General features: G+C 33.2%; 1 protein-coding gene and 1 long non-coding RNA gene across 5 annotated transcripts in view; one reads left to right on the plus strand and one right to left on the minus strand.

Moving 5' to 3' along the window:
- The window catches only part of LOC138327013 (von Willebrand factor D and EGF domain-containing protein-like), a 34,070-nt gene extending 25,456 nt beyond the window's left edge, over positions 1 to 8,614 (minus strand). For all 4 annotated transcript variants that reach the window (XR_011209021.1, XR_011209020.1, XR_011209019.1 and 1 more), the window contains exons 1-5: positions 8,353 to 8,614; positions 8,045 to 8,120; positions 7,204 to 7,460; positions 6,898 to 6,984; positions 5,868 to 5,965 (exon numbers count right to left, since the gene is read on the minus strand). Coding sequence is in view for 1 of the 4 variants with exons in the window: in XM_069272982.1 (XP_069129083.1) it covers positions 5,868 to 5,965; positions 6,898 to 6,984; positions 7,204 to 7,460; positions 8,045 to 8,120; positions 8,353 to 8,355 (521 nt within the window). In the remaining 3 variants the exon portion in view is untranslated. The remainder of the gene's footprint in view (positions 1 to 5,867; positions 5,966 to 6,897; positions 6,985 to 7,203; positions 7,461 to 8,044; positions 8,121 to 8,352) is intronic.
- Positions 8,615 to 8,949: 335 nt separating this feature from the next.
- LOC138327012 (uncharacterized) lies at positions 8,950 to 9,792 on the plus strand. The gene is made up of 2 exons (XR_011209018.1): positions 8,950 to 9,526; positions 9,635 to 9,792. It is a non-coding gene; the product is annotated as an uncharacterized lncRNA (long non-coding RNA).
- Positions 9,793 to 23,448: the final 13,656 nt, after the last annotated feature.

The raw sequence follows: 23,448 nt of genomic DNA on the forward strand, positions 1-23,448 counted from the left end.
AGGAGTTAAACATTGATGGTTAAAACTAAACTAAAATCATAATATCATATTTACACTTCCGTTATTTGTTCTCTTTATAACGTTGTCAAGGAATTTGACGTTCATTTTTGTATGAACGTCATTTTGACGCGTATTTTTACATTGACGGTGAATAAGATCGAGGCACTGATTTGGCAAATGCACACTTTTATTGTCCTAATTTCAAATTTTGCAAATTGTGTCATTTCTAACGATCCGGCTTTGACATGATAATTGGAACATTCAAATGTTTGAAATATCGCATAGACACTGAATAAAGCAAACGTCATTGCAGAACTTTTTTTTTCGCTCCGTATATTAACATAGCTTCCCCGCGAAATCTGGATCAGCTGTTCCAACCATGCGTATAGCATCAAATAATAAAAAGATATCTCCTTCCGATTAAAAGTATTGTTATGATAAACCTGTCGAAATGTAAAAATAAGAAACAATTGTAATAATTTGATTTGCTCACTGATATATGAAGGTCATTATTTCGGGCGTCATTTAAAATATCTGTCAAAATTACCTTTATACACCAGTGAACAACAAAACATAACAGTTATTCCATAAAGATGGTTTACCGCGTTGACAAATGGTCTTTTCTTAATCAAAAACAGGAACAGACAAATGGATATTTTTCTTTAGTTACAAAAGTTACTTTAAACCATTACCATCATTGAAAATTTTGAACTTCCAAATTTACAAGATAAAATATTAAAAACAATTGATTGCTATTACTATGTCCTATAGTAAATGAAGTACTGATAACGCATACACCAAAACTCAATAAATGATTTTACATTATTTGTGCGTTCATTAGACTTATATATATATACCAGATCAAAAACCAATTATTTTTCAAATGATGTGTATCGGTTATGCTGTGTCGGCGGTGGAGCATCTTTAAATGATACAGCCATCATATTTGCTTCCCTTGAACTAAATACTAAATACAACATTGTTTGTTTGATTAATTAACGTCCTATTACCAGCTATGGTCATGTAATGCAGTGTGTTGCGTGTATGTTGTGCGAGGTGCGTGTTTTGGGAAACTGCGGTATATTCATGTTGTGTCTTCTTGTATAGTGGAAACATTTGGTATTTACAGAGATAAATGTGTTGGTGTGACAACCTGTAAAGACACTAGTGTCGTTGATTACCTGCTGATGTCTCCAGAATCATTTCGATTAGTGTCTGACTTCGTAATTTGTGATTTTGACCCTTTATTCTCTGATGTACATAAAACAATAGAATTTTCCTGTAATTTACAATCATGCCAAAATATTCCAGTACCGGTATCAGCAGAAGATGACCAATTTCGTATACATACTGATAATGTTAAATGGGAACAGGCTAAAGTAAATTTGTTTTCTGAAGCTATTCAGACAAAACAGGACAGTCTCCGTAATATAGAGAACACGTTAAATGGACTACAATCAATGGATTCTGGTTTGATTACTAATGATCAAATTAACAATGTAGTAAAAAGTATATGTTCTGTGCTAACTACTTCAGCCAAAGATATTTTTGGAGTTAAAAAACCTCGACATACAAAAATAAGTAAAGACAAGCCATGGTTCAATAAAGAATGTAAAACAGCTCGCACTGAATTTAACAGAGCTAAAAGTACATATAAACGTATTAAATCGACTTTTACTAAAAATCAAATGAATAAAAAAGGAACAGAGTATAGGAAAAGAATCCGTGTAAATCATAGAAAATTCAAAGAAAAATGTGCAAAAGAACTCCGCCAGATTTCTAAAAATAACCCTAAACTGTTCTGGAATACTCTAAATAAAAATTCACAGTGTAAGAAAAAAACTGGCGAAATTCCAATAGATACTTTATTTCAGTATTTTAGAAAATTAAACGAAAACCAGACTGTCGACGATAATGAATATGACGTAACTAATCAAAATAATGACGTCATCCCAGAAGAGAATGACGCTATACTTAATAGTATGATATCGGAAGATGAGCTTAAAAATGCTATTAACCAGCTGAAAAATAGTAAAGCGCCTGGTGTAGACAACATTTTAAATGAATATATCAAATTTTCGTCTCCGGAATTAATGTCAATGTATTGTAAATTATTTAATATTATATTTGAAACTGGTTTAATACCAGAAAGTTGGACAATCGGCGTGATCAAACCCATTTATAAAAATAAAGGAAATCCGGATGACCCCGATAATTACAGAGCCATTACTTTGATAAGCTGTTTAGGAAAACTATTTACACGTATAATTAATAACAGACTTAACAAATACTCCGATACTGTTAGTTTACTATCTAAAAATCAAGCAGGGTTTCGGAAAAACCACTCAACCATGGACAACATTTTTATTTTGCATACTTTAATATCTCTTTATACATCAAGTGGTAAAAAACTTTATTGCACATTCGTTGATTTTCGTAAGGCGTTCGATACTATCTGGCGAACAGGACTTTGGAAGAAAATGATTAAAAGTGGTATAAAGGGTAAATGTTTCAAAATAATATATAATATGTACGATAATATCAAATCCTGTGTGAAATTCCATTCGGAAACCACCGACTTTTTCCCTTGTCAAGTTGGGGTACGCCAAGGTGAAAATCTCTCTCCATTTTTGTTTTCTGTGTTTCTTAATGATCTGGAGGAATTTTTGATATCTAAAGGTAGTACTTCTCTCCAAAATCTTAATGAGATTATAACCAGATAATTGCGTATTTTATTAGAAGTATTTGTACTATTATATGCTGATGATACTGTTATTTTTGCGGAAAGTGTTGAAGGTATGCATGCTGCACTGAATAGAATAATTTCAGCGAATATTGTAAAGTGTGGAAGCTAGAAGTAAATGTTAATAAAACTAAAGTAATGATATTTAGCAAGAGAAAGTGTAGACGGCAAAACAACTTTATACTCGATAATGAAATATTGGAAACTGTAGACTGCTTTACATATCTCGGAATTACTTTTAAATTTAACGGAAATTTTGTGGCGGCTAGACAGAAGCTTATAGAACAGGCACAAAAATCTATATTTTCAATTTTTTAAAAAATCCGAAATCAGGCAATACCAGTTGATCTACAACTTAAGCTATTTGACTCGTTAGTTGAACCGATTCTGTTATATGGGTCAGAAATCTGGGGTTACGAAGATTTAAAGATTTTAGAACAAACCCATCTTAAATTTTGCAAAAGAATTTTAAATGTTAGGGCTAGCACGCCTGGGTATATGATTTATGGTGAATTGGGAAGATATCCGTTAGAAATAAAGGTAAAGCTGAGAATGTTAAATTTTTGGAACAACCTTTTGTTAAATGAAAATAAATTAAGTAATATTTTATATAGACTAATGGCGAGTTTAAGTCGCAATGGACAAATACGGTTTAAATGGTTAGATCGTGTTAAACAAATTTTTAATGATACTGGATTTACATATATATTTGATAATGAAATACCTATGAATGCAAATTTTTATAAGCATGAAGTTGCACAACGTCTACGTGACGCTTTTATACAAAAATGGTTCGCAGACATAGAATCCTCGTCCAAAGGTCTGTTTTATTCAAAATTTAAAAAAGAATTTATTTTCGAAAGTTATTTAACAAAGTTATCGGAACAAAACAGAATTACTATTACAAAATTTCGTACCTCAAATATAAAGTTCCCTATTGAAACTGGACGATGGCTCGGTATCCCAAAAGAAAATAGAATATGTAATTTATGTCAAGTTGATATTGGAGATGAATTTCACTATCTTTTCAAATGTCAAAAAAGGGAAATAAAAGCTATTAGAGAAACATATTTTGCTCAGTACTACACCAAATATCCTACATTTTTAAAATTAGAACGACTATTGAATATCTGCAGTATTCAAGTTTTAAACAAATTCGCAATTTTTCTAAGAAAGATAATGAAATTACTTTAAACATTATACGATTATAACTCTATGTATTTTTATATCTTGTACATGTATATTTTGTATCCATCTTGTCATGTATATGTCTATGTATATCATTATGTCCTCGTGTAACACATTTTCATGTGTCTGAGAGTAACAAATAAAATCTTGAAAATCTTGGAACTATTGCCCTTTTTATAGTGCTATATCACTGAAGCATGCCGCCGAAGACACCAAGCAACAAACCCCACCCGGTCACATAATACTGACAACAGGCGAACAAGTCGTAACACTCTCTGTTTGCTGAGCGATAAGCAGGCGCAGAAACTACCACTTGTATAGACTTTGGTGTGTCTCGGCCAGGGGACAGAACCCAGAGCCTTCCTCACAAGGGTGAACGCTCAACTTAAGGCCAAAAGTGATGTAGCATAATATGAAAATGTTAAGATTTAGAAAATGACTTTATGTACAAATTTAGAAAACGGATATTAATGAATACATTAGCATATGAAGTTATACATGTAGCCTTTGGCATCAGGTCGCAGTGACCAGACGGTTATTCAACAGAACATATATATGATTGTATATATATGCCTTGTAGCTATAGGAATCATGTACAACGGTCAGCATTTTGATGTAACTCTGTGATAAACATTGATTATAGATATTACTCAACACGAACATTTTGGCTTATATAAACGCCATCGAAACCACTTTATAGTAGTCACTTCCCTCAGTGCTCGACCATGAGTGCTGGGACTCCACCGCATTATTCATTAAACATGATGAAACTATAATGCTGCGTTTGACTCTACATTAACTCAACTTTACTCAAAAATACATCACACCAACTTTAAAGAACACACAGACTTAGAATTACTTCAGTGAGGCGGTGCCAAGGGTGGCATTAGGAAACATAAAGTCAGTTAAAGGGACAATTCACTCAGGCAAATTCATTACATAACCACGAAGCAAAATATGACATAAATGAATTGTTCTACATTCCTTATGAAACATATGACAAGAAACAGTGACAAATTCCACAACATTGTTAAGTATTTTTAGTAATACCATTGAAATTCCAAATCATTGATCAATACGATTAAGGAGGTACAACATGTATGCTGTACCCTTACCAGAGTCAAAGTCACGCACGTTAAACAAATGCAATATATAACCACTGAGAAGTTGATGAAATTATTTTTAGACAAGAACATGCATCTAATAATGTTACCACAACTGTAAGAACATTGTGAGTAGTTCTAGAATAAAAATTCTTTACTACACAGGCAAAGGTCAGGGTTCGGCATACAAGGCTATGTGTAATGGCGATTGAACATTTCACATACATTTGGCTACAGTGGGCTTTTCCGACATATCACAGTTAAACCAACTAATCTAATTTCCATTAGAACTGGCTTGTTTCCGAAATAAGTGTAAGTGTTAATGTACTCTTAGACCGAATTGTCCCTTTAAGGAGAAGAAATATAAGATCCTAAATTTAGTCGCCTTTTACAATCATGCAATAGGAGCAGCAGGTACAATTCTAACGCCCTACCCGAAGGACCAGAAAGATACATGCAAGAAATTTATTAAATAAACCACGAGTATAAAACTTAACATTCAATTACATTGTAAACAAAGTCATTTTCGCGTCCTTAAATCTAGTATCTTAACTTCTTTTATCTGTATTTAAAAATTTTAGCAGATATTTATTTCGCGATTTCTCATCGACTACGAAAAAATAAGAATTAAAGTAAAAAGTAGAATTACAGTATGTACAACGATTACAATAAAATTAAAATCTTTAGAACATTGGTACTTCTTATACAAACAATATATTACTGACTATACATGCATACAGGTCCGACGAAAACAGATGTGTGTGCACATGTACTCTCTTAAATGACAACCACAATGCTATAAAACGACTTGTATAAGGTAGCAAATTACTTACATTGAGTTAGAGAGGTATATACAGTCCAACGGAACAGAGAGTCTGATAGTAATATTAATACTACTGTCTTCAGGCACGCTATACTCGGACTGGTCAGTCTGTAAAATCATATTCACATCAATATTAAATGGTGGAGTAGAAATTCATGTTTAAAATATTTCTATTGCTTTTAGTGAAGTTAACAATCGATATTTTAATGTGAACAAATACATAAAATTGATTTCCAAACATAAGATTAAAAAGAAATTACATTTTTTGTCATCGAAAATGATTTTAGATATATTAAGAACACATGCCCGATGATATATCCGCACTAAAAAAAGAGCTACCGAACTTTTTTAATTATCATAGTTCTACCACGCAGGACTCCATAACTCCATAACTCCATAAACCATAATCATATGGGATTTATTAAAATACATTTTTGATCAATAATAGGAAAGAATCAAAATGTTAAAGTTAAATATAAAAATGTCAAATAAAATACCATCACTTTAGAGAAGAATAAAACATCACATCATTTTTTAGGGGATTCTTTTATATGAATAGGTAATGTTTGTTTATAAGGGCAACATTTCTTTAAGATAATTTTTACATTATACATTGCATCTTTATTCCGTCACACATTCTTTATAAAAATATAATCAGTTAAGAACAGAAAAATTCGTTCAAAACAATGTACTTTTACCGAATAGAAAAGTGGCAGTTTGCATTTTTACTTAGTGTATTATATATCATAAAATGTACTCGTTCATTCTTCATCCACAATTAGGGTTTGGTTGCAATTTTATTGTTTGCATGACTGGTGAATAACGCTTATCACGTACAAATGGAACGAACTTTGAAGCGATCCATGCACAAGCTAGTCAAACATCATGCATAGCAGAGTATTCCGGCCCGATTGAATTTAATTACCCTTTTCAGTGAGGGGAACAAAATGAAAATATGATAAATAAATGTTTTTTTTTAAATCTAGCTAGTGAAATATAAGTCACATTACATGTACATTTTGTAATTATACTTATCGTACCGTAAAACCAGCATAAAAATCATCACTGTAGGTATACGGGGTTGGTGTACTGTCTGTGTCGGTCCGGGCACGGACAGCACATTTCACCTGTAGAATAAGATACAATGATATAAAATCTAATCGCATATAATTTAGAGATTAAAAAAAATTGAATGCATATTTAACATATTAATGATATATTTTCAATCGTACCTATATTTTGATAATCACTTATTACGCATCGTTATTAAATTTCGCCTATTCTATAGTTAAATATTATTTCATCATACCAACACATATTTCTCGTTAAAGTTGAATCATTCTCACCAGAAACCCCAGTTTATAAGTACCAGTCCACTCCGACTGACGTAGGCCGGTCTGTGTGAGGTTGGTGTACGGTATGTTTCTGTGTGTTACAATACCGTTGTCGTTGATGAACCATTGTATATCATACACGTGGTCAGTAATACAAAGGTCAGTTGTAATGTTGCAGTGGAACACGATCTCTTTACGTATCATGTTAAACATAGATGAGGTTTTTATTCCATGAGTAACTTCAACAGTCATCGTAACATTAGGAGGCCCTGTAACAAAAAGATAAGGAACATTCAATCAACATTACACTGTCGTACAAGTTATGTTTGTATCACTATCTACTAGTTTTACCGGTGGGTCTATTTTGTTTGATTAATTAATTAACGTCCTATTAACAGCTAGGGTTATGTAAAACCGCCCTCCCATGTATGCTGTGTGTAGCGTGTGTGTACTGTGCGGTGCATGTTTTGTGAGACTGCGATATATTCATGTTTTTGTTGCCTTTTTATTGTGATAAATCGCTGGTGCATGCTGCCGATGACACCAAGCAACACACCCATCCGTCACATTATACTGACAACGATCATGCAATAGGGGCAGCAGATACAATTCTAACGTCCTACCTGCAGGGCTAAAATAAAATTTAGAAAAATGATGAAATAACGATAAAAAGATAAATGATGAATGGTAAAGAAAGCATATTATGATTTATGAATTTAATAAAATAGCTAGTTGACATGTATATATCACCAATAAGGTAAAAGTGTACAAAATGTAAATCTTTGGAAGCTTAATAAATATTTTTGATGATAAGCTAGTTGATCGTTGTCCAGACATCCAACTATATACATACCTGTTTCGTTTTCTAATGGATACGGTTCTGTAGGTTGCACTGTTGTATTAAATGTACCTGTTGAAAGACATGTCTCCTGTGCGAACAAAAAGAATACAATTCATTAGAAGATATCCGGTATTGAGTATATGATTTCTCCTCCGCAATGGAGTAAACGTATGCATATAATAGAATTCAAACATAGTTGAAACTATTTCGAAGGAAATATAATTTACTATGGTATAACAAAACGAAATATCAGCGAAAATTTTGTTCGCGTGATCAAATGTCAGTATTCAATTATCAATCTACCAGAAAGGTACACCTACCATAGATTTGGTGCAGTTGATATGTGTTGCGTCGCATTCATAGCATCTCGAATCATAACTTAAAATGGCGGTCTCATTGCTGAATCTGTCACCATCATTGGAAACACTCAGAAGGTATCCTTCAGCGAAAACCTCTTCACCATCAGAAGCTCGCTGTCTGCAGATAAACTCTGGGATGTTACAAATACAGTTGAAGTCGTTTACATATTTCGCACGGAATGCAACAGATGGCCCAATGATTTCCCATCGGTCTGAATAAACCTGTATTAGAAAATTAAAGCCAGAAATTAGACTGTTAAAGATCACACATTTCTATATTGACGTTGCCTTCATGGATAGAACGATTTATGATAATTTTTGTGCTTTATCTCCATAACATAAAAAGTATATTCACACTAATCCTGATAATTAAATTTACTAAAGAAAATTTCTTCAATTTTTTGGGCTCAGTTAGGGATAATTTTTCTATGAAAATATTACGCCGTTATCTCAGCCAGTCAGAAGCAACGTTTCAAAAGGTGCACCAGATTTTCCATTATGGGCTGATAAAACGTTTGTAAGCTAATGAAAATGCTTGTTGCAATCTTTTTTTTTTTTTTTTTTTTTTACAGGAAAATTTTTATTTCAGACACACAAAATGTACAACATGTATATAAATGGTATATAAATACAAATTTTGTTTGACAATAATATTTTTATCAATTTGTCACCATTAATTCCCTTCAAAGATTATTGCTTATTAAACATATTGTAATAAAGTTAATGTATTTGAATATATAAATTAAAAGTTTGTCTCATTTGCAATACCATGACATTAAAAAATGTGATTTTGGATATTAAATCAAAGATTTTCAAGGGACATAACTCAGACAAAATGCGAATGAACTATGCAATGGATAAATTACTATTTTGCAACATATAAATAATACATCATATATTTTGACTTTTATAGTAGTTTTATAACGAATTTGTCGATGACCATAATAAAGCAAATCGAAATGAAAAAAAAAAAATATTGAGTCGATGACTAGTGTAAACCGGAAGAAGATAACTCTCATAACCGGAAATCATAACGAAAACAACATACACGTGGTTTTTTCGTTGGAGAAGTACCTGTGCGAAGTATTTGTATGTATGTGGAGAAAACAATGGTTTGAACAGATAACTATTTCAGGTGAGTATTATGTACGTCAGTATAAATAGTGCATTTTACTTAATATTGCACAAAAATAATTATTTCCGATATATTATGACACGTGTCGTTCTGTTAATCTTTTTTCAGATGAAGTGTACTGTAAAGGACAGCTACATGGAAAGTTATCAAGGACAGTGAAAATTATGGTGAAGGATTAGGAAGATTTGAGTGTGAATCTTGATGTCATTTTACTGAAAACCAACTGGATTTACTATCAAAGTTTCACAGAATATCGGAGTCAAGATTTATTCCGAGGATTTCACAAGCTGATTTTATGAATGTTGGGAGAGGTGATTTGTTGTACTTTTTAGTTCTCATGACTGAGTGTAATTCTCGTCTGAGTGAATGTTCTAGGTTTATTGCTTTTTGTTTACAATTGCTTGTGTAGTAGGCCTTGTAAATGACGTAGCCTATATAAGTAAGTAGAAAGTTAACTCCTTCATATTTTTCATAATCAATTTTATAACCTAACACTATATTTTCCAATGTCACCATTTTTTTGCAATAACCTAGTTTACTGAACATATCGCTGACATGTGCAATAAATGATTTAATATATTTACATTCTACAAAAAAGTGTTTGTAATTTTCTTCAACTCCGCATGTATTACATAGTGGACTATCTTTTATTTTCCATTTATAAAGTAGGTAATTATTTGCCAGAACTCTGTTAATCAGTTTCCATTTAAATATTTTCATTCTATTGTCTTCAAAATGTTTAAAGGTGCACTGAAGGGATTTTTTTAATTTGTGTTCTATCTCGGATTTTTTAAAATGTATAAATGTGTTTTCCCATGATATATATGCAATCGGTCTAACTGATATTTTCTCAATCAGGTTGTTGTATATGATTTTGTTTGTAATTTTAATTATAGGTATTGTTTTTAGTGAGGGTGTCATAACAACTGACAGTTCATAATATTTCTCATTTATGTTGTATTTTGATATATCTGATTTTTTTAATTTTTCCTGCCATATTTTAGGTATTGCGTTTTTAAGTATTGATATTTGTGATATCCAATTGTGTTTATCTTGTAATATGTTCAATATTACATTTTCATTTATGTATCCTTCAACATCTAACAGATCTTTTTATAGTGATGATATTACTTTTTATCCAATTTTTAAAGATCAATGATCTATTATTATATGTGATGAATTGATTGCCCCATATTATTTGTTTTCCAATATCTGTTATGTTTTTGGGGGGTTTCACATTTCTCCCATTTATGTCTACCCAAGCATTAATGATATTTTGATAGAATTGTGGAATGTTAGAGAAATCTTCTAGTTGTTTTGTGTGTTTTATATTCATTGAAAAAATTAACAAATCTTCTCCAAATTGATTTAAAAATAATCTTGGTATGATTTTCCATTGATTTTCTTCATTGCTTTTTAATTTTTTTTATCCATCCTAATTGTATAGTTGTAATATAGGAGTTGAGATCAAGTGTGTTAAGACCTCCTTCGCTATATGATCTGCATAGAGTTTTTCGCTTTACCTTCTCACTTTTACCCTCCCAAATGAAATTGTAAATAATTTTTTCTACTTCTGTTACAATATGTTTTGGTATAGTCAGTACAGATATAAGATAAGATAATTGAGGAATAAGTAATGATTTAACAATTTGTATTTTCCCTATCATTGATAATTTCCTCCTTTTCCATGTATTGACTAATTTATTTATTTTTTCAATCTTACTTTCCCAGTTGATTTGAGATGTTTTAATAGCATTAAGCCCAAAGTATACTCCTAGTGCTTTTATTTCACTTTGTGACCAATCAATCTTTTCAAAGTCATCTTCTATGTTTATTTTATTAATTCCTAATTTTAGACCTAGTGATTTTTTTCTATTTAGGATTAATCCTGAAAGACTACCAAATATCTCTATAGCATTTAGGGCTGCAGTTATGTCTTTTTTTATGTTTCAAGAAGAGGGTGGTGTCATCTGCTAGTTGTGAGATTTTAAAATGTCTTTCTTGTGAATTTTTAATTTGGATTCCATGAATATTGATATCTTGTCTCATTTTCATTGATAATGTCTCGACTGTTATTACAAAAAGTAGAGCTGATAACGGACATCCTTGACGGATTCCGCGCATAATCTTTACTGGTTCTGATAGCCATCCATTGTTTGTTATTATGCAATATATATCACTGTATAGGACTGAAACCCATTTCATAAAACTTTCTTTAAATCCAAATTTTTTCAAAGTATGAAACATAAATTCCCATTCTATTGAATCAAATGCCTTGGCAAAATCTAAAAATAGTATAGATCCAGTAATATTAAATTTCTCGGCATATTCTATTATATCCTGAATAAGTCTAATGCTATATCTTATGTCGCGCCCTTTGATAAAGCCATTCTGATCAGTATTTATTATTTTAGGTAGGATGGGTTTTATTCTTTCAGATAGACAATGAGCTAATATCTTATAATCTATATTTAGAAGTGTCAATGGTCGCCAATTATTTAAGTCTAATGGATCATTTTTTTTAAACATTAATGATAATATTCCTACTCTCTGTGAATATGCTAGTTGATTTTGTAAATAGCCTTCATTTAGACAATCTATTAACATTTCTTTTAAATGTGGCCAAAATATTTTGTAAAATTCTATTGTTAATCCATCTGAGCCTGGAGCTTTGTTTAATTTCATCTTATTTATAGCTATATAGCATTCATTTTCAATTAATAAACCTTCACATTTATTGCTATCTTCCTCAGATAGTATCTTTTCAAAATTTATTGAACCTAGATACTGCTTTATGTCATCTACATTTGGGTTTTTTGATGTATACATTTTTTCATAGAACTGTTTCTCATATTTGATTATGTCTTCTTGTTTTGTCAGTAATTCTTCCTTTTCATTTTTTAGTTTAGTAATGGATTTTTTAATTTGTCTTCCTTTTTCTAAAGAAAGAAAATATTTAGTGTTCTTTTCACCATGTTCAAACCACTTAGCGCGTGATCTTATTTGCGAACCGAGAGCTATTTGAGTGTATTGTTCTTCTATCTGTTCTGTGACTTGATCTATTTCTTCTGCTGTGTCTGTATTTTCTTCGTTAAGCTTTTTAAGTTTATTTTCTAATACAGAAATAATATTCTTTCTTAATTTTGATTTCTTTTTTCCATATTCAATTGATCTTTCGCGAATTTCAGTTTTACATAGATCCCATATCATTCGACTTGACATGCTTTTATCTTCTTTTAATTTTTTAAATTCATTAAGTACTTTAATTATTATTTTTTGGTACATATAATCATTTAGCAGACTATTGTTTAACTTCCAATACCCTGGTCCACGTATTGTTTTTTCAACATTTAGATAAAGTGATACAGCTTGATGATCAGTGTATTTAATTTAATACTGGTCTTATATCAGTTGATGAAATTTTATGAATAAGTTCATTTTGTATAAGGAAATAGTCAATTCTACTAGCCTCATTATTTACATTTTTCCGCTTCCATGTAAACTGTTTTGTGGTTGGGTGTTTTATTCTCCAACAGTCTATTAAACGACATTCGTTTATCAGTGACTTTAAAGATTTTACAGGTTTTTGGGGGTTTACTCTAGATTTTCTGTCAGATTTGGTGTCTTGAATTTCATTCCAATCTCCACCTATGATAATTAGGCCTAAACTGTGTTCTTGTGTAAATGTTTTCAAATTTTTAAAAAAAATATTTCTCCTGTTTTTATCATTAGGGGCATAAATATTTATTATTGTGTAAACATTGTCATTTATTTTCAAATTAACTAGCAAAAGCCTGCCATCGTTGTCTCTGTGTACATCAATTATCTCATACTCTAAGTTTTTTGTTAGAAAGATAGCTACCCCACAGCTCTGGCTGGTGCCAAAAATTATGTAATACTTCACCATTCCATTCTGATTGTACGAATGGGGCATTAGTTGCTGTAAAATGTGTTTCTTGTGCCAGGATTATGTTACCTTTTTTGATATTTAGCCCATGTATAGAATCTCTCTCGTTTTTGTTTATCACCTAAACCTTGTGTGTTAGCAGTCAAAAAATGTAGTTTCTGCAACATGTTATGTAGAAGAGTAAAAATATTTTGGTAAGTATTATGTATATTACACCTACATGTATATACACACTCGAAAAAGATCTAGCCAGGAATGTATCCATTCTTACGTATACTATTCATTTATGTATTGCAGATAAAATTTATAAAAATATAATCGTACATACATATCTAAACAGCAGACTTACAGTCTCATAGTCACATATATATACATATATACACCTGCCGACCACACTAGTATGTTTACATACACATAGCCGGATGTCTTCATATACTTTCATGTATAAAATTGTATGCACACATACACTTAAATAAAACAATTGAATCAGAGGTAGGTTATTCAATTTCATTTCTCTTTTTATAGAGTTGTACCATATGTTGAATTCTAATAATATTAGAAAAAATCTTTTTAGCACTTTAGTAATATTACCTTGCAGATAATATATCAAGATAATTTTATTCTTATCAAAATTAGGATATGAGCAAATAGTAATATCATTGTGATGATATATTATCTTTGAGATATAATAATTCAATACGTGCATATTTTGATTTAAGTGACCATATGCATATAAACTTTGAATTATTATATGTATAAGTGATTCCTGGAATAAACTTTCATATTTAATAATCTGTAACACTCTTCTAAATATCACACATATTATCATATTAGTATAATATATTACACTGATAAATATATAATATAAATAGAAATATTTTCTCATGTAATATACAATTTTGTGTATATGTTAACCAGCTTTTATAACATGTTAAGCATTTATGTATAAAAATGTAATGTAATTCACATATGTCATAACAGATGCATTGTGATACACTTACAGATATCCTACTGTTACAATATACTATACTTAGTACTACAATCACGTGAAACACATAACTGGCATAATATACTAAACTTAGAAATTTGATACTGGTATAATATGATACCGGTATATATAGAGATATTATCACATATACTGTATAACTTTGTGCAAATTTTAACCAGTTTTCATAATATTTTGTGTATTTATATATATACTATTATTATATGATACACAACAAACATAATGTGATACACTTAGAACTATACTAAATATACTGTTATAAAATAATATACTTAGGAATATTATAACGGGTAATATATAGCATTGTGCATATTTTAACCAACTTACTTGATATTTTAGGCATTTGTAAGTATATGCTGTGTAAAACTTTGTGGCATTTTCAAAAAGAGATAAATTTATACAAATTTTTAACTTCTTTCCTTCTATCCATATCTTGAATGTAGTTTTTTATGATTGTTTTTAATAAATTTCAGTTAAGCATAAATACTCTCTTTTTTGTCATTTGGCATTACATTTTTTCTTTGGGGTATTGTTCAGTTCATCCAGTGGGGATCTGACATCCGACGGGAGTTGACTTGATTTTCTGGAGGGAGTCTCTTTCAGGAAAGAGTCTATGATTGTCTGATTCTGTGGTTGTTTACTTTCTTGTTTTTTACCTTTTGATTTTTTGCTCTTTTTTCGTTTTCTTGGCTCATCTTTGGAATCTGTTGACTCTGCTGCTGATGAGGGCACATTTGTTGATCCGGATGAGGGCACAGGGGTTATGTCTGTTGAGGGCACATTGGTTGTATCAGTTGCAATTGGAGGCTTATGGGTTTCCGTTTGGCTTTCGGACTTAGTTTCATTGCCATCATCGATTTGTTCGTCGTCATCTTCGCTGTCGCTCTCATCATCGGAGCTTTCATCAGCGCTATTGTCATCTTTCAACAATGAAGGACAGTTAGACTGGATATGACCTGGGCTCTTGCAATGTCTGCACACTTTATCGTTAATACAGTCTCTGGCTACGTGGCCAGCCTGCAGACAGTTGCTACAGTGAGCGTTCTCATTGGGTTGACCTCTGTGTCTTATCATGGCTCTGTATTTTCCCCCTATGGTCATTGATGTTGGAAGTGGATTTTCCAGCTTCTTGACAATAACTATTCGGTCACCGGTTTCACAATTGGTGAGGTATCCATCTACTCTAAGTCTTTCTCTATATAGGCTCTGAATTTCACAACCTTTGAGCTCAAGGTCACGTTTGATTTGACCATCAAAGGCAGATAGTGGAATATTTTTCACTCGAATTAGTGTAGTGTTTTCATCGTATGTATTCCCTATTACTGGATTGTTTTGCATATATCTTGATGGATTTGCTCCTAACGACAAGCCCATGAGTGATAAGTTTGAGTCGCGACTCATAACTGTCGAGGTAAATCCTCCACATTCCTCGGACACGCTGAAGTCCGATTAATTGTTCTATGGGAACTACGAATTGCCTATTGCTCTGTTCAGTTCTACATGGTTTAGCCATGATTCTTTAGGGACAGTTCTAGTGCCAAATATATCAAATTCCTTTAGGATATTTAAAACTGGCTTTACCGATGTATCAGATGGTATTCTGGCTGGAAATGTGTGAGATCATTTTTTTCTCGCATCTGCCTGGTAGCAATATCAGGGTGAAGAACTGCTGTTCCTTCCGGGTGTATTGAGCTCAAGAGTGCTACCAATTGTCCCCAGGCCTACTGTGTTAGTAAGTAACTGAATCATAAAAAAAGAAATATTAATGGGTAAAAATGCCAAAATCATTAACAATCCGGTTAAATGGAAATCTTTATTTTCACTCCGTTGCATAGATACTTTAACAATATACAATTACGGGTCATTTATGTTAACCTCTATACTTACTTGCACCCACTGAAAACGACATATCGTCCCAGTACACATATCGTCCCAGTACACATATCTATGTAGTTTGTTGTGTTCTGACTCTTTGGTCGAGATGACTATTTCGTACCAGTCAAGAATTTTGATATTAGTTATTTGGTCAGTCAACCCGAAAGGTCATCAGAAAGTGACTATTAATAGCAAGTAAGTAGATGTTTGTTTGTTTGTTTGTTTATTTTAACGTCCTATTGACAGCCAGGGTCATGTAAGGACAGCCTCCCATGTATGCAGTGTGTAGCGTGTCTAAAGTGCGACGTGCGTGTTTTGGGAGACTGCGGGGCGTTCGTGTTGTCGTCTTGCATAACGGAACTGTTGCCCTTTTTATAGTGCTATATCACTGAAGCATGCCGCCGAAGACACCAAGCAACACACCTCACCCGGTTACATTATACTGACAACGGGCGAACCAGTCGTCCAACTCCCTCTGACTCGTCTAGACGTGATAATGAGGATCTGTGCTTTAACCATTTTACCTTTCATGTAACAATTGTTTCTGATAGAAAGACAAAATATAATGCTCAATATTCATATTACTAAGGAACCTTTAATCTACATTAACTTTACTGCAACAATCAAATGGCACGAAACAGTATCCCAGATAATAATTGGTAGAGATCTGACGGACAAAATAGAATATGTTTACTGATTTATGAACAATGGTGTATAGCATAAGTAACATTAATCAAAAGAAAGTATTCACTGTTGATAATTTTACACGATGTCAAATTAAATCGAATATACATTGTAAGTGTGAATTGCGTCCATACAATTGGGTCTGAAGAGGCCATTGGAGGATGATGGCTGATGTTTCTGAGATACATTACTTTTTATTTTATTTTTTTCACTCCACTTTAACCTTCCCACCAGACAGATTTAAATATGATATTGCCATGCAATTTATAACTTAAAACTGACTTGGTGGATGAAACATATAAATGAAGTACTGTTATCTACCGTCACAGATTGTGATATGATATTTGACAACATTATCGTAGAATTAAACACACTATAACATAGTTGTGTGGTGAATATCATATTGCAAGGGTTTTAAAACGTGAAATTGGGACTTTTTTTCCATTGATTATTCACAAAGCACAAAATTTTAATAATCGCTCAAAACATTTAAATACAGAGCGTTTATATTTATAGAAATGAGATATGTAAATTGCCAATCCACTCCCTAATTGTTATAAACGGTCCCGAGCCTATGTTTGATTCTATATAACATCATCCACACAACCAAATGTCAATTTATTGATACATAAAACAAATGTCGTTGATTTCCATCAGATAGAAGATAAAAATCAAAAGCCTTGAAAATGTAAACAATAGAGCATATTTATATGTATTTATTTCGATCCAATAGGAGTATGTATGAATTACACTATTTATATATATATTGTTATTGAGAATAAACATGTTGTGCTATCAGGACTGGATTGTGTATTTAATAGCCAAATTAACACGGTCGATTTGCAGGGTCACTTGTTTGCATAATTTCGTCCGTTAACTGCGACCTATACCTCGACAGGTGCCCCTTACCTCCACTTCCACGACTGCCGCCCCTTCCATCACTACCACAACTCACTCTGCCCACATACTACCACTTACTCTGGGACGCACAGTGGAGTTGTTACCACATAAAGTAACTACGGGTTAAAAATTACCACGGTACGTTACCACAACCTGAAAACTTTTGCTCCTCATCCGTTATTCCAGACTCGTGTGAGCAAGGTCACATAGTCATGTAATTTGTTATAAAAGGTCGACTTCATTTACGTGGTAGTATAAAAATATTAAAAAACCAAACACAACCTCTAGCTGATGTTACTGGTGTAATCAGTGAATAACATTTGTATGGTAAAGTATGCCCTGTGGTTTCAAAAAATAATACACCAAAATAACACCTATTTTGTATAATTGTCAATAGTTTCTAATAATCGCGGATGTTTTTAGTTTTTTTGGATTGACACAAATTCATGAATTCAATATATCCCAAAATATTCAAACAATAATGGTTTTGCATTTTACATCTTTTTAACGGCGTTTTCAAAGACTACAAAGGTGAATCGCGAAAATTTTACCCTCGCGAATAAGTTAAGATCTGAAATTACAGTAAACGTTCTCCAAACAGGAAATGGATCGATATATAGCAAATATTGAGAACTTATTTTTCGATTTGGTGAAAAAGAAACGTTGCAGTGTTGAAGAGCAGGCATTCTTCGTTTAATCGACTTAATATTTTCAGGTTATCCTTTTGATATTGTGAATTTATTTCTTTTCACTTTTTGAGCCTGTTTGTACATTTATCATTCTCGCTAACTTACTGGTAATATTATACAGAAGGAAAAAAAACTTTAATTTTCGTCAGGAAACAACCAAGTGACGATCGTGAAAACCGTCAGCTCTGAGGTCATCATTACAGTGATAGTGCTCTTGGTCACTCATAGGCAACTGCTGTCTTAGGGTAAGATTACTTATGGATTAACTTTGATATGTAATGGAGATATAACATTACTTATGGATTAACTTTGATATGTAATGGAGAATATAACATATTAGTATGTTCTTACTACGCGACTAATGGTATGAAGACACTCTAATTTGTTTACCAATAGCTTCATATAAAGAGGGTAAGATTGTTTCAATATATGTCAATATTATGCATGGTACCAACTCTAACACAAAACAGACAAAGAAAAATGGTTAGTTCTGGCAATTGGTATAGCATTTAATCTTCAAGTTGTAACCTGTGTAATGTTCTGTAAACAATCGCCATATCGATCCTTCCATTTTGACCTTCCGTGTAACAGTACTGTATAAAATATAAAAAAATGCTGCTATTTTTTCTTTTAAATAATTTGTAGAATTTTCCTGTACAAAACCTACAAATGCAGCAAAGTGGATGCAGACAGAAACAACACGTACGATGTTCCGGCTCAACGCTATCACAACCAGAATGAACATGTATATGCGGATTTGTGTGTACCGACTGTGGCGGTGGAGAAAGGAGGAGCAGTCCTTGTTCACACCCATCACATTTAATTGTGAAAAAAAATCACGTAATTTTTTTCTCAACACAATGGTCATACAGGAATGGGCTTCATGGATCGAAGTGTGGGAATATTAAATTTATTAGTACCAATGTATCCATCACCACGGGATATGTATGACATTGGGACGCATTCATTCTTTATTAAATGTTTTAGGGCTTGTTTTCAGCAAAACTTCGTAACTCAAGCTTAATTCCAATATTTTCTGTAGGTTTTAAACATCTGATTTTTAAATATATATCTATGTTTCTGTGTAAACATTCAAAAAGCGGGTCTTTTGTCCATATTAGCATTATAGATAATTAAACAAAATATTGGGTATGTATTGATTATCAATTGTTTTTTTATAGTATCGCGTGGTGCGTCAGTTTGGTAATGAGATACTTGTGATGAATTGCACTGAGGTTTTTGCATATGGGTATACCGTCCGTCCGGAATACAGAATAGAGCCGGATTCTGCTTTGAGTCACACATATATTTAGGCATTTCAACACGTCTTAGGTTCCAAGATCGGTACACTAGCCGACTTAATATGACGTAATGTACAATGTAAAACTTATTTTATAAAAAAGTAAATTGCTTCAGAATGATACTATTCGACATTCAACGAAAACGTAATTCAGCAGTTTTGCTAGCATTTCTTAATCTGATCATGATACTCGAAAAGACAAGCTAATGTGTCATTGCCAATATCTATGATCTATGATCTTCACTCTCATTTATTTAATTTTCAAAAGACATTCGATAACATCTTTGACACATTTGATTTACAAACTCACCACATTACTTAACATCGAATGTTCAAAGTTACCAAATAGTGAAAACGCAAGTGGATTTAATCGAAAAAGGAGATCGACTACCCTTGAGTGTGAGCGCATATGAAGCAGTATTCCTAATGTTGGTGTGATAACAGATTATATCCTGATTATTCATATGAATGACATACATCGAAGCAAATATTCTATGTATCGTTTTAATTTGCGTTTGTAAACTGGTTCGAGTTCTGTTTCTGCGTTGAAACAAAGAGTTTGGAACCAATGTCAGCCATCCAATGTCCAGAAGCTTAAAGGCGATTCTAACTTGGTAGTTTTAGCGTTTTACGGCCCATCGACAACCAAGGTTATTTAGAGTAAAAAAAAAGTCATGCATTAGTTTTAACGATCAAAATACATAATTATTGCATGTAAAAGATGAGGATAAAGCATAGCAAGTAAGAACTAAAACAGATTAATGCGGTGGTCGAGTGGCTATAAGATATCACTTCTCATTAAAACAAGCCCTTCACCTATGAGTCGCGAGTTCGAATCCCTTGTGGGGCAGTTGCAAGGTATTGACCGTTGATCGGTGATTTTTCTCTGGGTAATCCACCATCATACCTTGGACGTTCTTACATAAACTTGGCTGTTAATAGGACGTAAAACTAGACAAACATACCAAAATTAAATAGTGATAATTTGTATAATCGACAACCAATCCATTACCATTATGACGTCACTAATGTTGGCATGGACACATCAACTAATCAACGTCAAAGTGGCTGTTCAATTGTATGGATTAATTTGATAAAATATATGGTTGATATAGATACCAGATTGTTGATTGATAACCAATTCATAATACTGAGAATTGCGAATAGAGTTGATGCCTTTTAATTCAGTTTACACGAAATTGATACATTAACTAATATACGTACGCAAACTATTTGATACTTTGAATATCGAGTATGTTTAAATATGAACTCTGAGCTTTTATCATTACTTGGCTTACCTCATAGCTTTTATCTGATATATCTAAATGGTGCCATGTCATACGAGGACTAACATCGATACGATCGCCTGTACAGATTGTGTTGTTGAAGAGAACAATATTGTAAAATGTTTTGAGAAGGACAAAATTATTGATTTATTATTTTTATGCAACCGACGTCACAAAGCAATATTATTGGAGAGATAGCGAATGGTTCACAGAACATTTGAGAGACGTAAGGAGTGGGTTTGGCAAATCAATCACCAAGTTCTCATTTACAGTCATATGTATGTGTAGTGAGACATCAAGATTGCAGTATAATTTGTTTTCAAAAGTTCCTAACCGAGTCTACATACGATGCAATGTTCAACCTGCAGTAGGACGCTGGAATTGAGCTTCACACACACAGCACAACACTTCATACATGGGAGGCCGTCCTTAACTGACCTCCTGCAGTTAGGGCGTTATATATGTACCTGCTGCTTCTATTGTATGGTCGTAATGCTGGCGTCACACTGTCCCGAATAAGACACAGGATGGACGCACGAAAACAGAAATGTTCAAATTTGGCGATGACCGTGAGCGCATCGGCCATTCGTGGGGGCATTTTTACCAATCGTATGACTACCGAGGAAGTTTATTTGGGCTTCGACAGTAACTTCGTGAGTGACGTCAATTTTTTGGCACGCTGGCGATGGTTCAATTTCGTTTGAATTCGTATGTCCATCTTGGTTTATCCTGGTTAAAGACCCCGTTCCAATGACGTTTAGGAAAATTTGCGAATGCATTGCTCACAAAGTTGGCTGATATTCGCTAAACATTAACATTATTCATAAATCGTACTTTTATCGGTCGCCCAACATCCGCAGGCATCACGATATAAAGTAACATGTGATGAATGCATGCTGAGCAAAGCGTTTATATTAAGGACAGAAACATCCATATTTTAACCAGTGTGGGATTTTTTTCTTTTTCATCCTAGAGTAAAGACAAACTACAAGAGGCCCTTGCACGTGCTCATATAGGGTTAGACAAAAGAAGCATTCACCCTCTTTGAGGTGAGACAGGAGATCTTAACCTTCGGGATAAGATTCTTAAACTAGGCACTGTCTCGTGTTTGACAACTTAAAAATCGTACCCCTCAGGTTGAGATTCTCCTGTCATACCCCAAAGGCGGTGAATGATTATATAAGTCTGTTAGAGACCTTTGATTATGTGAGGCCATAGTGGAAGAGAACCTTGAAAAGTAGGTGACTTGCCTTACCACTGAAAGATGTCAGCAGACTGCCGATGGCTGGATGCGAGGTTCTTCAGCGATGGAATGAGCGATCTGGCAACAACTATGGGCGGCTGTGATCCGAAATCAAACTGCTCTTAACTGCAGAAATGACATGTTCTGATGATAAAGAATGAAGGAAAAAGTAGCCAGCTGCAATACTTCTATTGTTTCAACTTCAAGAGCAACATGACTACTCTTATAGGCACATAACTTGTTGCATATCAATTCTTATTTATATATTTCATGGTTTTGAAGATAAAGATTTAATCGAAAGATCCTACACTAATTCCAGATTATGCTTACATTGGAACTATTACACTAAACTTAGCCATGGTGTGTCGCCTTCGCGCAGCATTTCTGTGCCCTTTTTTCAGCATTCGTATTAATATCCTGATACAAGAGGCCCATGGGCCTTAACAGTCATCTGACTATTAGTACAATACAACAAAGTCGTTTAAAGATTTTAGCCTATTTGGCCCCCTGTGACCTTGAATGAAAGTCAAGGTCATTCATTTGAATAAATCTTGGTAGCCCTTTATCCCAGCATGGTACAGGCCAAATACCAGTTCCCTGGGCCTTTCAGTTATTGAGAAGAAGTCGTTTGAATGAAAAGTTTACGCACGGCACACGGCGCATGACGACGGACAGTGCATGATGACAATAGGTCATCCTGACTCTTTGGGTCAGATGACCTAAAAATATATTCGCGTTGACTTCGTGTTTCGTTCGGATAAAAATCGTGAGGCCTTCTTTAGGCATCGTATTTTCATCGTCTATTCCTTCGGTGAAGACGGCTGGATAGACCACATTCGGGACGATTTTCACCCGAAATTGAAAATTCCATAATAGAATCGCCATCATATATCAAAATTGGGACAGTGTGACGCGGGAATAAAGGCTACCAAATTTAGGATATTATATTTTCTCTTCTTCCTAACTGACTTTGTTTTCCTAACGTCTCCCTCGACACCCCTTCACCTTTTGCCATCTGGTGAGCGCTCGCCC

The sequence above is a fragment of the Argopecten irradians genome, chromosome 7, assembly GCF_041381155.1.
Source record: "Argopecten irradians isolate NY chromosome 7, Ai_NY, whole genome shotgun sequence".
Taxonomy (NCBI): Eukaryota; Metazoa; Mollusca; class Bivalvia; order Pectinida; family Pectinidae; genus Argopecten; species Argopecten irradians.